The sequence below is a fragment of the Lucilia sericata genome, unplaced genomic scaffold (assembly GCF_015586225.1).
Source record: "Lucilia sericata isolate MDLA Ls3-8-SP2 unplaced genomic scaffold, ASM1558622v1 Contig000002F_arrow, whole genome shotgun sequence".
NCBI classification, from domain to species: Eukaryota; Metazoa; Arthropoda; class Insecta; order Diptera; family Calliphoridae; genus Lucilia; species Lucilia sericata.
The window spans coordinates 2,140,264-2,156,165 of record NW_023994043.1 but is presented as its reverse complement, the minus strand read 5'-3'; the positions used below and the strand labels follow the sequence as shown (position 1 = coordinate 2,156,165).

The 15,902-nt window shown below is 30.8% G+C and overlaps 1 protein-coding gene across 1 annotated transcript; it reads right to left on the bottom strand.

Annotated features, from left to right (window-relative positions):
- Window positions 1-667: 667 nt before the first annotated feature.
- LOC119616192 (tetraspanin-6) lies at window positions 668-10,073 on the bottom strand. Its single transcript, XM_037972533.1, has 5 exons — window positions 9,687-10,073; window positions 1,626-1,784; window positions 1,402-1,557; window positions 1,132-1,329; window positions 668-1,059 (listed from the first exon to the last, which is right to left on the bottom strand). The coding sequence occupies exons 1-5, from the start codon at window positions 9,744-9,746 to the stop codon at window positions 988-990; spliced, it is 645 nt and encodes a 214-aa protein (XP_037828461.1). The 5' UTR covers window positions 9,747-10,073; the 3' UTR covers window positions 668-987.
- Between the last annotated feature and the right edge of the window lie 5,829 nt (window positions 10,074-15,902).

Here is a 15,902-nt window from a genome sequence, read left to right as displayed (position 1 = left end):
TGCTTTCAACAGACAGACAAACAGACAGACGGACGGACAGACAGACGGACAGACATGGCTAGATTGTCTTCGAATTTTATAAGGACCCAGAATATATATACTTTTGTGGGTCTATGACCAATATTTCGATATGTTACAAACGGAAGACAAAATCAATATACCCCACCATCTTTTTTGATGGTGGGTATAAAAATGTATACAATAGAAAAAGCGGTCAAAGTAAGTCTAATTTTTAAATATCTTTATGAAGAAGTGTCCACAAAAAACCTAATTTTTTCGTGTCCGTTTAGTTCTATAGGTGACTTTTCACTCACACCTGTCAAAGGATTAAGGTTGCAGAGTTTCATAAATATTTCTAAATTTGTATATTAAAGCAAGATCCGAATTGCATTTTTCCCTTTGGTTAAAATAGTTTTGAATTCTAGAATTTCCCAAAACTATTAAAATATTTGGTACTTTGATTTTTGATAAGTAGTATAATACAAAATAATGTATTCTTTACATTTCAGTGAATTTTGGTCAAAAATCATTAAACCTAAAATTAATTTTAATTGTTTGTCATTAATGCCGCATTAACTTAAAATAAAAGAATAAATTATACATGTTTGTACTTTTTGTTTAAATAGTTTTTTTTTTATTTTTAAATAAATCATTAAAAAAGTATTATTCTAGAATTAAGTTTTTTTTTTATAACATAAAATGTTTCCATATGATTATGTGATTAAATTGATATTTGTATGTGTTTTTTTTGTATATGTATGAGTTTGTATGAATTTATAATTATTCTACTTTCACAAATCCATTTAAATGTATCTTTTAGGTACATGTGACTTTAATTTTAAATTAATTAAAGAGGTAGTGGCAAGTTTGTTTTTTTTATTTATGTTTGTATAAAAAAATCAAATAAAAAGATATTACAACAACAAAAATAATCATAATAATAAATAAAATATAATAGAGAACAAATAAATTAGTGGAATAATCTCATCAATAGTTATAACGACGTCTTTGATTTGTATAATGAATGGCCAGTATTGTTGACAATACCAGAACAATGATCTGCAAAAAAAGTGATGAAAAATAAATTAATCAAACTTTGTAAAACAATTTAACAGATCAACAACAACTTACATTTAAACCCAGCAGACACCATTCAGAAATTTCGGTAGTTAAAGATTCATTCGAAAAGGCTTCCTCGACTTTGGTCAAACAGCCAGTGACATAAACATTTAGGGGATTAATGCAGTTGCCATCCTTGCAACAACTTGAAGGCAGTTGGCGATTAATGCGTCCATAATCCGCAAATGAATTGCGACCACAACATTCATACTGAAAGGATTAAAGAAAACATTTATTATTAGTATAAGTTTGACGCCTTAAAACACCCGAAAACACACTTACAATAATTTGTTTGCTATCCATGGCTCCTGACTGTATAATCTCTTGATCCCACAAATCATCAATTTCCTTAAGGGCGTAATTTTTAAATACATCTCGTGTATTGTAACAAATAAATACGATTGTCAGAACCAAAAGTATCAGCAGCATAACGGCATACTGTTGAAGGGCGTAAAAATTTGTAAGAACAACTATAATAATAGATTTTTTTCAAATTATTAACTTACAGTCCATAAACTACGTGCAGATTCACGTACGGCTCCAAAGCATCCGAATAAAAATGTTAGAAGTATGACACAACCCAATGCTATGATACCGATGGCGTAATTCTGGGGCATTGCATCCCAACCGAAACCAGCTAAGAGCAGTAAAAGGACACCCAAAATCTGAAAATGTTAATCATTATTAAATTAAAATTTCAATATTAGTCAGAATATTGTTATTCATTCTATAAGAAATATACGGAAAATTTTACTGATATCTGGAAATTTTAACCCTTACGATCGAAATTAAAGTTTTGGGAATATTTATCAAAGGAGACATTTTGAAGTAATACATGTGTGGATTACATAGTCCTATCCGGAGTTTTTTCAACACTTTTAGGTTTAATCACTGTCCGAAACTGATAAAAAAAACAAGTTAGAGTGCTATATTCGGCTGAGCCGAATCTTAAATACCCTCCACCAGCAACTTTTGTATTAATACATTTCTAATTAATAAAATATTTGTAGAAATAAGTTTTCTCATGTCTTAAATAGAAAAATCCCAAGATTTAAACAGCTTAAATCTACTACAATTCCAAGATTCATTGAACATTAGAAACGCCACTTTCATTTAAATTTTTATAGCGCCCTAAGATATGCTTAGGGCGATCGAAAAAAATTTTCACAGTAATATTTCTGTGCATATGAGTAATACTTGTGCCAAATTTTATATTGATATCTTAATTTAGTAATGAGTTATGCGCGTTTAAGTGATTTTCGGGAGGGGACCTTGTATGGGAGCTATGACCAATTATGGACCGATCGGAAAAAAATTTCACAGTAATATTTCTGAGCATATGAGTAATACTTGTACCATGGATATCTTAATTTAGTAATGTGTTATGCGCGTTTAAGTGATTTTCGAGAGGGGACCTTATATGGGAGCTATGACCAATTATGGACCGATCGGAAAAAAATTTCACAGTAATATTTCTATGCATATGGGCAATACTTACACCAAATTTTATTTGGATATCTTAATTTAGTAATGAGTTATGCGCGTTTAAGTGATTTTCGGGAGGGGACCTTGTATGGGAGCTATGATCAATTATGGACCGATCGGAAAAAAATTTCACAACAATATTTCTGTGCATATGAGTAATATTTGTACCAAATTTTATATGGATATCTTAATTTAGTTATGAGTTAAGCGCGTTTAAGTGATTTTCGGGAGGGGACCTTGTATGGGAGCTATGACCAATTATGGACCGATCGGAAAAAAATTTCACAGTAATATTTCTATGCATATGGGCAATACTTATACCAAATTTTATTTGGATATCTTAATTTAGTAATGAGTTATGCGCGTTTAAGTGATTTTCGGGAGGGGACCTTGTATGGGAGCTATGTCCAATTATGGACCGATCCATAAAATTTTTCCTCTGAGAGAATTCTATTGACATAAGATTTTAATTTGTAAAATTTGTGAAGATATCGACATTGTGGCGGAAGTTATTAACAAAAAACCCATTTTCCGGGAATATGTACTTTTGTATGGGAGGTATATGAAATTGTGGACCGATTCTGGCAATTCAGCAGGGCAATTTAATCAGCAGGGATTAAGATCTTGTGCAGAAACGAATGTATGGTGATTTCCATGAAATTATCTTGCATAGTTTTCGTGAAAACTACATCAGAATGTGTAAAAAACGCTTATTTTTTTCCGAGGTTGTTTTAAATTTTGATTCATAACTTTTCCCGGTGTGAACCGATTTTGCCCATTTGCAATACCAAACAACTTAGGAAAATGAAGAACATTTTGGGTGAATTTGGTTAAGCTCTATTGCTTCGTTTTATCGTGAGCGTGTTTTACACAGACAGACGGACAGACGGACAGACGGACAGACGGACATAGCTAAATCGACTCAGAATTTGATAAGGACCCAGAATATATATACTTTGTTGGGTCACAGATGAATATTTCTTGGTGTTACACACGGAATGACAAAGTTATATATACCCTCTATCACCACTGATGGTGGTGGAGGGTATAAAAACAGTTGAATCAAATGTTAGCCCTATTTAGTTCGAAATTGAGTACGAAATGAAGGTTTGTGAAAACTTTTGAAACCAATTGGACTATTTTCAATGTATTTTTATAGACTGCTAAACGGCTCGAACGATTTTCCTGAAATTTCCACAGTGTCTTCCTGTATGTCTGGAAGGAACTATAGGCTACCTTTTGTTTTGGAATTTCAAGTAGGCGAAGTTCCACGCCCACATACAAAGTTAGTCTTAAAAGTTGCATATCTCAGAAACTGCAACAGCTAGAGCCCTAACATTTTTTACGAACAACTTTGACATCCATAAGAATATTTGTGGATAAAATGGGCGGAATAGCTATAGTGGGCGTGGCTCCTTATATATAAATTAAATACAAAAATTCGTTTATCTGGAAAATTAATAGAACTAGATTCTTAAAATTTTTCACGTAGAACTTTAATATTCATCTAAACATTTTGGGGAAAAATGGGCGGACTTTCATCAAGGGGGGCTTGACACCCCCATATGAACTAAATAGAAAATTTGTATATCTGAGAAACTATTAGAGCTAGAATCTTCAAATTTTACATGAAGAACTTTGACATTTATGTGAACATGAAAAGCTATTATAGTAAGAATCTTCAAAATCGTTAAGTGAGTTTTTTATTTATATTGCTTTAAGGGTAGCAAAGCACACTGGGTATAGCTAGTATTATATAATTATAAAAATATATTTACGTTTAAGGGTTAATTTGGTTTTTTCATAAATACGGGTCTTTATTATATATTTCTCGCAAGTTTCATTTAAATCGGTTGAAAACAAAATAATATTTCACTATGGTTTCAAAAGAATTTCTCAATATTGCATAGCTTGAGTTTGACCTTCACTAAACTTCGACTTTACTAAAACTTCAGATGTGACACACCATAAATCGACATAATGAAAATGGACATTTTTAAAACAGAAATGTATTAGAAAATTTGTTTAGAATTTAAGAAAAGGACACTCTTATCCCGAAAAGAATTGCTACTAAATTCATGAATCTCGCATTTTGGATTCCTTCGGCTTCGTTAAATTAAGCCTTTTTGATAAATCGACTCTTTGAAATCCATGCAATTTATTTCACATTGCTCATGGGCATTGTGACACTTTTGAAAATGTCATAACGTCCGTGGAAATTATGACTTAATTTAATGTGTTGCGCCACCTAATGCATACGAGTGTTTTTCAAAAATTTAACAAAAAATTATTTTCTCCGAAACTGGATTTTTGAAAATACTGTCTGAAGGGTTTCCCATTTACGACTATACTCTAAATACGGTTTACGCTTTTTAATGGCCAAATTTTCCACTTCAGAGCCGTGGCTCCAAAATATATTTTTATAACTTTAAGTATTCAGTACTCAATACTTCTGAAAAATTACAGAATTTTATATTTTGGACTCCAGTATACAATCAGAAGGACTAAAGATGAAAATGTGGAAAATTAGTGGGTGGTACGACTATTTTATTTTCATATTTGAAATCAGCACACCAAATAATACTGGGATTAGTGAAAATTATTTAAAAAGTTTTTTCATCGTTAGTCAGTGTAATTTATTTCCAGCATTTTTATGCAATTTCCAAAACAAAAAAGCCATAAAATCTGGTTTATAAGATAAAAAGGAATTTTAAATCAAGAATTAAATATAAATATGGATTTTTTGTATGAAATATATTTTATACTTCAAATAATATTTGCAAACAATTTAAAAATAGTTTTGCTTAATAAAAATTAATTCATTAAAAATTCGTATGATGTTATAAATTGAATCATTTCCTCAGCTGTTATTTTTGTTTAATTTCTAATCTTTCTATCCACCCATATTTAAATGAAATCATTTCAAAGTTGCTTATATAATTAAACGTTATGATAATTTAAATGTCCAATATTAAAAATGACGTACACCATTTCCATTCAGCAATCATATCAAAATTGAGGTTTTCAAGATTTTAATATATTTTTTCTTTAGACAAATGAAATGTGTATAGAAATAGTATCCACCTTCGTGAAAGGGTATATACAATATGGACCGATGTTCGCCATACTTAACAGTATAATTTCTGGTAGAATAAAACTTACGTGTGTAAAATTTTATTACCATACAAAGATGGACATAATTCGTCTTAAAATCACATAAAAACCCAGAATATATGTACATACATACATATATACTTTTGGCATTCAAGTCCTACATTCCCATGTATGATAAATGATTATAATGATAAGAACATACAACATCTTTTGTTGTTGGGTATAAAAGGAGGATTCAAATTTTTAAACAATATTTAAATAAAATATTTTTTAACTAAAAATTATATTTTTATTAAAACAAAATCACCAATTTGTGTTTTGGATTAGAAATTGTGTAAATTATTTGATCACATACTTAGTTTACCTATAAGAAGTTGAATTTATAGTCAAACATTCTAATTAATGAAATCACATCACATACTGTGTGAATTAAGTATACCAAATCTAATAACTCAATGAATACGTACTTATGCATGTATATTATGCGAGGCTTATGTGTTAAATTCTGGTCAAATATTATTTAAGAATAATAATACCAACCACAAAAAAATGGGGGTATATTGATTTTGTCATTCCCTATGTATATGTATGTATATACAAAAATACAGTCTGGTTCCTTTTTAAACTGTAAGAAGATTTACCTCTCCGTCTGTCTGTCGATAGGAACCACACTGGAGAAGCTAGAGGGCTGAGCTTTTCAAATATCTGTCCACTATTTCACCAAGTGCTATATAAGAAAATTACTTTATGGCTTATGACAAGTTTTACGGGAACCAAAATCTCTCTCAGAATATATTAAGATCTGTATATAATTGATATGTTCATATAAGGTCTACTTCCGAAAATGACTTTAAATCTCATAACTGATTTAAAAATTTTAGTACACAAGTTAGTATGAAGAGGATCGGTCCATAATTAGAAAATTACTTTTAGTATCAGGGCTGGCTGGAAAATACAAGTATAGCGATGAAATTGGACACAAACTAGTTTTATAGCAATCGAAATAACTCTACCAAATCGGTACATAATTGACTCTATATCTCTTAGAAGGTCCCTAGCAACAGTATAACCCTCACATGGGAAAATATTGCAAATCTTTCAAAAATCATGATTATCAGATTAAAATCAATCAAAACATAATTTTCATTCTTATACAAGTAATTATCACATAGCCCTCGTTTATACATACATACATATGTGTAAGACAGGGTTGGCAAAATTTTTACTATTGTACTTTTTTTGGTACAATTCTATCTTCAAAAGTACATCAATGACCCATTTTGTACAATTTAAAAATATATGCCCTTATTGAAATAATAATTTCAAAATAGTTCAAAGAACTTCCAACTTCGGTCAGATTTTTACTAAACAGGATATAATAAAAAATCCTGGAAGGGTCAACATTTAAAAAAAGAGAGTACTTTTTAGGATAATTATTTAATCCGATCGCATTTCTATTCTATGAATTAATCTTTGGACTAGTACATAGGCTATTCTATAAACTAGACTATACACTAATCTAATGTCAAATCTATAGACTAGTCTATTGTCTAGTTTATAGGCTACTCTATCTTCTAGTCCATAGAGTCAATAGACTGTTTATTGATTAGTCTAAGAACCAGTCTAATGAATAAATGTTCTTATTTATTGATTAGTCAAATGACTAATCTATAGTTTTAAACTAGACGTTTAAAATGTTTCTAGGGACTATCCTATGAAGTTTATTGTCTAGTTATAGAATAGTCTCCCGTCTATTCTACATCATAGCCTATTGCCTAGTCAATGGACTAGTACATTGATTAATGAACTTGCTTATTAATATGACTGAAGAAGTCAGCTTGAAATGCTTTTGCTTTATATTGATGTAAATTTGCTAAAATATATGTAGATTTGGTACAATCGGATTCAAAAAAGTACACTTTTAAATGCTGTTTTGTACAATTTGAAAATTTCATTTGCCATCCCTGGTGTATGATGTATGTACGTGAAGATAACATTAAATGTTAAAAGTAAGTGAATATTCAACATAACACCAACAACATGAATAAAAAAAGTTGCGGCTAAACACGCACATCATCTACTAAATAGTATATGTTCGTACAACAGCAACAAATACGAGTAGCGAGCGACTAGGCCACACGGACTGTCAGAGCTTTTTGAAGATGATATCATCTGCCAAGGTAACACAACTAAGTACAGCAACAATGACAACAAGTAAAAGACACATATGAACTAATAAAACATGCATTAAGATGGTTCAATTTTAAACAAATTTATTCTTAACGATTTCATTCAATCGATTTTTTTTTGGATAAAGTACAAGAAGTACTTAAGTACACATAGGGAAAAAGAAATATACACGATTGGTACCAAATTGACACCAAAGCGTTTATAATTTTTCAATAACATCCGTTGTCTAAATGTTAAGAAACGTGGTAAGCTCACTATTGGCAACGGATTGTTTGTCTTACCACGTTTGTTAATATTTAGACAACGGATGTGTATAAAATTTAGATTTCGACAACGAATTGTTGCAATGTTGTCAACATTTCATAGAGTTGTTGTACGTATGTATATACTTTGACAACGGATGTTATTGAAAAATTATAAACAGTTTGGTGTCAATTTGGTACCAGGCGTGTATATTACTTTTTTTCCACTGTGTACAAAGTTTTTTTATACTTTTCACATTTCATAATCTAGAGAATAAGTAGATACAGTTTTGAATCTATGTTGGGTTCTTTGCTGATATAAATTGATTCAAATATAGTACATAGAGTTCTAGCGATAGTGTCCGAAAATAATTTTTCATACTTTTTTGATAGATTTATTCGTGTTATTAGACGATTTGACAACTTTAGACTTTTCTAGTTGGATGCCGTTAAAAGCCAATGACATGGAACTAATCCAGAAATTATCCGTTTTCTTCTCTAAGAAAACAAATATTCATAATGCCCATTCGACGTTCAAAAACAATTAAGTAAAACGCTATAAGGCCAAAATTAATGAACCCAGGAGATAGAGATTATCTACATGTATTCTCTATTTATCGGTCCAACCTAAAATGCGACAAATCTGTTTAAAGTTCTACATAATAGCATCGTTTGTGCAATAACAATTTCTCATCATAACTTTTGGTAAAATTGTTGCTGCTGTGACAATATTTGGCTAAATGGTACATCGAATTTTAGGAATTAAGATTCCCATTGTATTTGTAAAACATAGGAATACATATTGCTGATAGATCCACATGAGCTATATATGTGTATATACAGATATACCCACCTGTTTGTTAGTTTGTTATGAACAAAATAAAAGTAATATGTATGTATGTATATTTGTTGAGTAGAAATGTTTGAAAATAGACCAAATTGTTCTACAAAAAAATACATACATACATATGTATATATATGTATATATATATACAAAATTGTCTATCCACCCAATGCGTAAAAACAATTAATACAATTTTCCAAAAATATACCTCGCCAATGTCTATAGCTAGACAAATTCTTAAAAAAACAATTGATAATATACAACTTATTTTATACCATACAAGTAGCACCATCCTAATATTAAACTGTGGAAGTTAAAAAAAAACATTTGATATCTAATACTTTTTCTTTATTATTACAGAGTTAAAAGTTGTTGTAAAATTTTGTAATGAAAAGTTTTATTGCAGCAACCGAAAGAAACCCTAGAAGAGTCATTAAAGTTTTGCGTCTTGCAAATGCAATTTTCATTAAACATTATCATCATTTCCACTTTTCTATTTTATTAACAATTAAAAAAAATGTAACGGATTTCAAAGGTTCAAATTATAATTGTTTAACCAACTGTATTTGATTAAGCAGTTTTAGCTGTTTGATTAATTAATTTTAGCATTTGTTCTCTTTATGTATTTATTGTAACAGTTTTAATTTGTTGTTTATTTAAAATAATAACAATTAAATTGATTATTTACTTACGGCCCATAGTGTATTGAATATAAATAATGTACATTTAATTGTTTTCGTAGCACAACCCATTTTTGTAAAATTTTATTACTTTAAAAAAAAATCTATTTGTTTAAATAATGAATTAATGTCTGGTTAAACACAAAAAGAAAAATTAACACCGAGCGATTTTTTGGCGGCACGTGAACTGAAAATACTCCGCTTCAACAATGTTTACGCAAAATCAAAATTTTTCAAATATTAAAAAACGCCTTTTTTATTTAAATTTCAAAATCAAAACGCACAGCGGGTTCCAAAAACACATTTCAAATACGCGTAAAATCAAATAGACGATGTGAAGAGAAATGAGTGAAATGAAATAGACAACTGTCAAGGGCCACGGTCACGAGCAAACTAAATACAAAAAAACTTCTAATATTTGCATTTACTGCGAAAAAATAAAAACAAAAAATATAATAATAAACAAAACAACAAAATAAAAAAAATTTATTTTTATACTCATACGGATTGGACTACGTACATACTTACAAACAAACTTACGTATTCTAAAGTCTAATGCTCCTCTCATCATCATTCAACATCATACAATAAATATCTAGAAAATAACACAAACAAAAACACTGTATTTGAGGCTTTCCATATACTTTTTTTAATTATTTTGGAATTTTTATAAAATATTTTATAATAAATGCTTGATATTTAAACATAATTAGGAATATTGATAATTCATCAAAGAAAAATATGTTGGGTTTTCAGTAAGAACTTGATTTTCCAACAGGAAAAATTAAAGTTTGGATATAGACTTGTTGGTACAGTAGTAAATACGTAGGGAATTGTTACAATTAATTCAATTTATCTCCAAAATTTCTATCTCATTCGAGTCATTTATGACTCTTCTGCACAATTAAAATGATATATGCGCTCATTTTTCGATCATAAATGATATGATCGTCGGGAGAAAATGGTACCTTACCCGCGACTTTTCTAAAATAGTATTTTATGAGTACTTCTCCTGATCAGATCTGATTCATTAGTCGTTTTAGAGTCATTTTTGAATCGTATTATAGTTGTTTGCTACAAAGAAATACAATTTCGTTACAAACAATCACATAAGAAGCAATTTAGACCTTCCAACTGGCTGAAATCCCATCTAGCAATTTTTGAAATTTTTGATCACATTCGAGTTATTTATCAGTAATTGGAATCATTTTTTAAGCTCGCTACTAATTAATCAGTTGGGACACTAATCACCCGACTAAGTTTAGTAATTAGTCAGCTTAGAAGATCGTTAAAGATACACAATTAAGGCCCAAATAGACTACGCAAGCGGCTTATCAAACATACTTTTTCATTCGCACACACACTACACAAACATTGCTCGTACAAACACCGATTTTTTCACGTTTTTATGGACTTGCAAGGATACAGATGACAATTTTTCTTTGAAATGTAAATTATTGTGAAAAATTTGTTATTAATAAACAATACAAACGGTTTGAAAAAAATTCAATATGTTTGTGTAAAAATCAATTTTTTTTTAATTTTTATACAAACAAACAGCAAGCATTTGTACAAACACGAAACACTCTCATACACTACACAACAGGCTTGCACAAACGTAAAATATTGGTATGTTTGTCAAGCCGCTGTAGTCTATTTGGGCCTTTACTATAATTATAATTAAAACTTAATATCATTTAAATTTCCTTTACAGAAATTCTTCTTTATACTGCACAAACTCAAATAATTATACATTTAATATTATAAACGAAATGAGAATTATATTAAAAAAAATTAGGCCACAGAAAATTGTTTGCCAACTCTTCTAAATGAGTCTTTTATGAGCCTCTTTTCTAAACAGTTTCGACTCATTTTTGAATAATTTTTTTTAGCCATTTTTAAGTGTTGGTGTTGTTGTTTCGTTACAAACAAAAACAATTACATAAAAAACAATTTCGGATTTTCCAACTGCTTGAAATATGATCACAAGATAATTTTGAAAACTATCATCTTTCAAACACCAGAATGATCAATTTATGATTGCTATACATTTTGTTATTGTTTTTTTTCATATAATCAGTTTTTAATCATATAACGAGATCATTTTCTTATAATTTTTTAAGTGCGCAAATTATTGATCACTTTGAGGTCATCAAAAAAGTCAAAAAAAGACTCATCTTTCAAACACCAAGATGATCAATTTATGATTGCTATACATTTTGTTATTGTTTTTTCATATAATCACTTTTTAATCATATATCGAGATCATTTTCTAATAATGTTTTAAGCGCGCAAATTATTGATCACTTTTAAGTCATCAAAGGAGTCAAAAAAGACTAGTTTATTGATTAATCATCCAACAATCTTTTTTGAAAACCATCATATTTTAAACAACAGGATGATCAATTTATGATTGCTATATATGTTATTATTATTATTTTCAAATAATCAGTTTTTAATCGTTTATCGGGATCATTTTCGAAACATGTTTGTGGGTCAAAAAAGACTCAGTTTACTCATTAATCTTTCAACAATCTTCCAAATGCTAGCTGGGATATTCGTCCTTTTAAGGCCATGTCGATTGGTTCTTTTAATGAAATAACGCAGTATTGCAAAATGTAGTATTAACTTGAATCTGGTCTCACAATTTCCACGTCACGTTTTCCCTGGTAATGTACAGATTAACCTAATCTGTCAACAGCTAGAGTAGAAAGGCGATCATGCAGCTAAGTAGTCTGAAAGATTCTTTAATACTTGTGCGTCTCTGCGAAAATAAGCGATGCAACTTTGGCCGTTTAGCAGCTAGACTACCTAGAGGTTGTTGGCAGCTCCAACACTGGAACATCAATGCTATGGAAAGACCCATATATAAAATATGGGTAAACAATAACAAAAAAATACCACCACAACAGTAGAGCAGAGCAACTAAAGTATGAAGTATGTACTGGTTCGTATCTGTTGAATGCTTATTGTCGTTTGTTTTGCTTTGTTGTTTCTCTAACAAGAGATATATTGAGTTCATATACAATTTCCATAATATGACTTGTTTATAAAGACCTAAAACAAAAAAAAAAGCTTAAGCACCAAACAAACAATTCAAATAAACCAACCAACCACCATCGTTGTTGCTGCCGCTGTCGACGTCCAAAAAGCAAACAAAACAAACAAAAAGCCCATCCATCCATCCATCGTAAAACATTTAACAATTCGAGTATTAAACCAGATGTTACCCACGATTCTATTTACAATTCCAAGAGCAAAATGAAATATTCAACATTTTATTGTTTTTGTTTTCTTTTTTCGAATTCACATTTAACGGGCGCTTTGTAAGCAGTTGACATTACAAATTGTCATGTTCGTTTGGTTGTTCGTTAGCTATTCCCATGAACATTCAACAGTTAGATTGCGATACTTGTGCAAGTACTCGCGCAATCCTACCACTCTCGATACATTCCTCAACACTTTTTGTTTTTGTGTTGAAGAACTAACTGATCTCGTCATAAAAAGCAATGATGTCAGAATTTTCAAATAAAAAACCAGTATTTTTTTAGAATTTTTCTTCAATACTATTTTTGAAATACAGATTCTGTGTAGTATTTTTTTTATACTTCAATGTGTTTGAACATAAGTTTGTATAAGTAAAACTATAAAAAACAACATATTACGTGATTTTGTTGGAGTAAGATTTTACGATTATGAATGAAATCAGATCTTGAGTTTTGTAATGACCTAAGCAAGTGATGTGTGCGTGTGAACAAATATGACCGGCTGGCACTTTAATATTTTTATGACTACATAAGTACATACATACGTACATATTACAAATTTATGTAAAATATCTTGTATTTATTCTTAATGATGAAACATCGAAAAAATAGGTATGAAGGTAGCTTCCGACCCTTGGAATGCGAATAATAGCCGACCCTTGGAATGCGAATAGCCATTTAAATGTCGCTAAATCCCTGTCCTAAGCCATCGACTACGATCAACAATGGATATACTATATCTATCAAGGGGTGGCAATAATTGCAAGACAAAGTAGATAAGTAAAATACCAAAAGGGCTGTCTGCAATATCATCAGCTCGAGGATCAGCGACAAATAGCACTATTCTTATAAAAGTTTTACATTGTAAAGTCTTTTCATTAGAAATATTGACTATCATTTATATTTATTTCGCTGACCTAAATGTGCAAGCTGGACAATAATCTTTGGTTCCAGCAAACAATCGATATTTGCGCATCTTGCCGATATCAATAGACCTCTTAGAGTTGATAATAATAGATGTTTTATCGTGTTTTGCTTTAAACACCCATTTGGACCATCCTTTCAATTGACAAACTGAAAAAGATGAAGACAGTCGCAGTGTCTTGAAAAAGATGTGGGAGCTATCAATCCTTTGGACCAAATATGTTTTTGACCGACCGTTAATAGTATTTTTGAAGAGGTTAACAATTATTAGGCATCTGAATAATTGAGGAATAAAAATTTTGTATGTGGCATTAACCCTAACACTTTAATTCAAGCGTTTGTTCTTTTCTTCAACTCACGATGATTTGGCATGGATCTTAGTTTCTATCACAAAATATGTAAAAGATTTTCTCTTATTTTCAATAACTCGAATATTTTCCACGAATATTATTTATCTATCTAGGAAAAGATTCAATGAATTCAAAAGATCTGGTGATTGATGTAGATCATAAGGCCTCTGTAAATAAATTATAAAATTAGGTTATAAATGCTAAATGCATTTTTTCTGTGAAAACATCGAAAATTTCTCCGAGGCAAGCAAGAATGATGGCAAATAGACAACGAGTGGACAAGAATCTTTACAAGAATTACTGGACACTCACTTCCCAGGTAACTTACCATTGAACAATACAATGAAAAGACCACGAATATACAGTCAGGCCCTCTAAGGCTTTGTCATATCAACGATCAGGTACTCCAAAATAGAATCATCCGCTCCCACATGCGAACGGCGTGGATCCAAAGAATGATAAATAGAGGTACACATCTAGGTGGAGTCCTGTCACCACTTCTGTGAAATGTAGCCATAAATAGTCTATTCAGAAAATTCCCTAAAGTATAAGAGTGTTGCATACTCGGATGACGTTGAGGTAACCAGGGTTTCATCGTAATACCATTTCTTAAATACTCAAGATAGAACTTAATTCACTAAGTCGATGGAGCAATGGAGTACTTTATATTAGGAAATATAAGATCAATAGCTACACGCTACCTCGATTGAATGGGGTCGAATGAAACTAATCACGCTGCTATTAAATCTCTAATTGTGTATATACTACATCTATATTAGTCCAGGAATGCCGGGCTCCCTTACATAGGATGGCGAGACATACAACAATTGTGCTCAAATGAGTTCGAGGACAGGGCGATTTGATTAGCAATTGTGTATCTGATGAATAATCGAAAATAGGAGTCTCAATGTCCGATAGGTACACAGACATCCTTTGCGGCATCCCGCTAAAAGCTTGCAAACAACGACTAGGTAAAAGGTTCTTTGAACTTTCCCAGACTATGTCGTCCCCATCTCAGCAACCTAGTTGATGTCATCACAGGTCACGGTTTATTTGGGAACCATGCAAGATGAAGAGGGGCAAGAAACAGCCGAACATCATATTTGCCTCTGCCCTGCCTTATTAGACACTCGCTATGAATTTCTAGGAAAGAAACTATTTGAACAAGTCTGAGGTTAGTATGATGGTACGTATTCTAAGTGGACACACTGGATTACGGGCACACCTATGCAAAATTGATCCAAATATCTTGGAAGTGATATTATTCCGGATTTAATATCCCTCACGAACATTGATTGGAAAATTCTTAGGAACTACGTACAGGAAACTGAGTTTCTGAACATAGGACGATAATACATTTAGTGAATACTATATAAGTTTTTTTTTTTTTGTTTTTACCAACGAACATTTTCCATCAAAAGGAGCGCACAACATGCCCGATAGTGGCCTAGGTGTATTTCTTCGAATTTGATGTTGATACATCCTCCTATCAACCAAACCTAACCTAACTATTCGACGACAGCGATTGGTTCTGAAACTACCTAGCCAAATTAAATTACGGCATTTTCACAGTCCAAAAAAAAAAAACGGAAAATTTTTCTCTCACTTCTTTTTCTGTCTCTACTATACTTACTCTTATTCTTAAACTCTCAATATTTTTTTTTATTCTTCTGAATTAACCCCATTAC

Excerpts from the sequence above, each read along its gene's own strand:
- LOC119616192 (XM_037972533.1), bottom strand. The coding sequence starts at position 9,746 with ATGGGTTGTGCTACGAAAACAATTAAATGTACATTATTTATATTCAAT. Across the intron at positions 1,785-9,686 it reads TATTCAATACACTATGGGCC|ATTTTGGGTGTCCTTTTACT; the intron begins GTAAGTAAATAA and ends TAACATTTTCAG. Across the intron at positions 1,330-1,401 it reads TGGATAGCAAACAAATTATT|TATGAATGTTGTGGTCGCAA; the intron begins GTAAGTGTGTTT and ends TAATCCTTTCAG.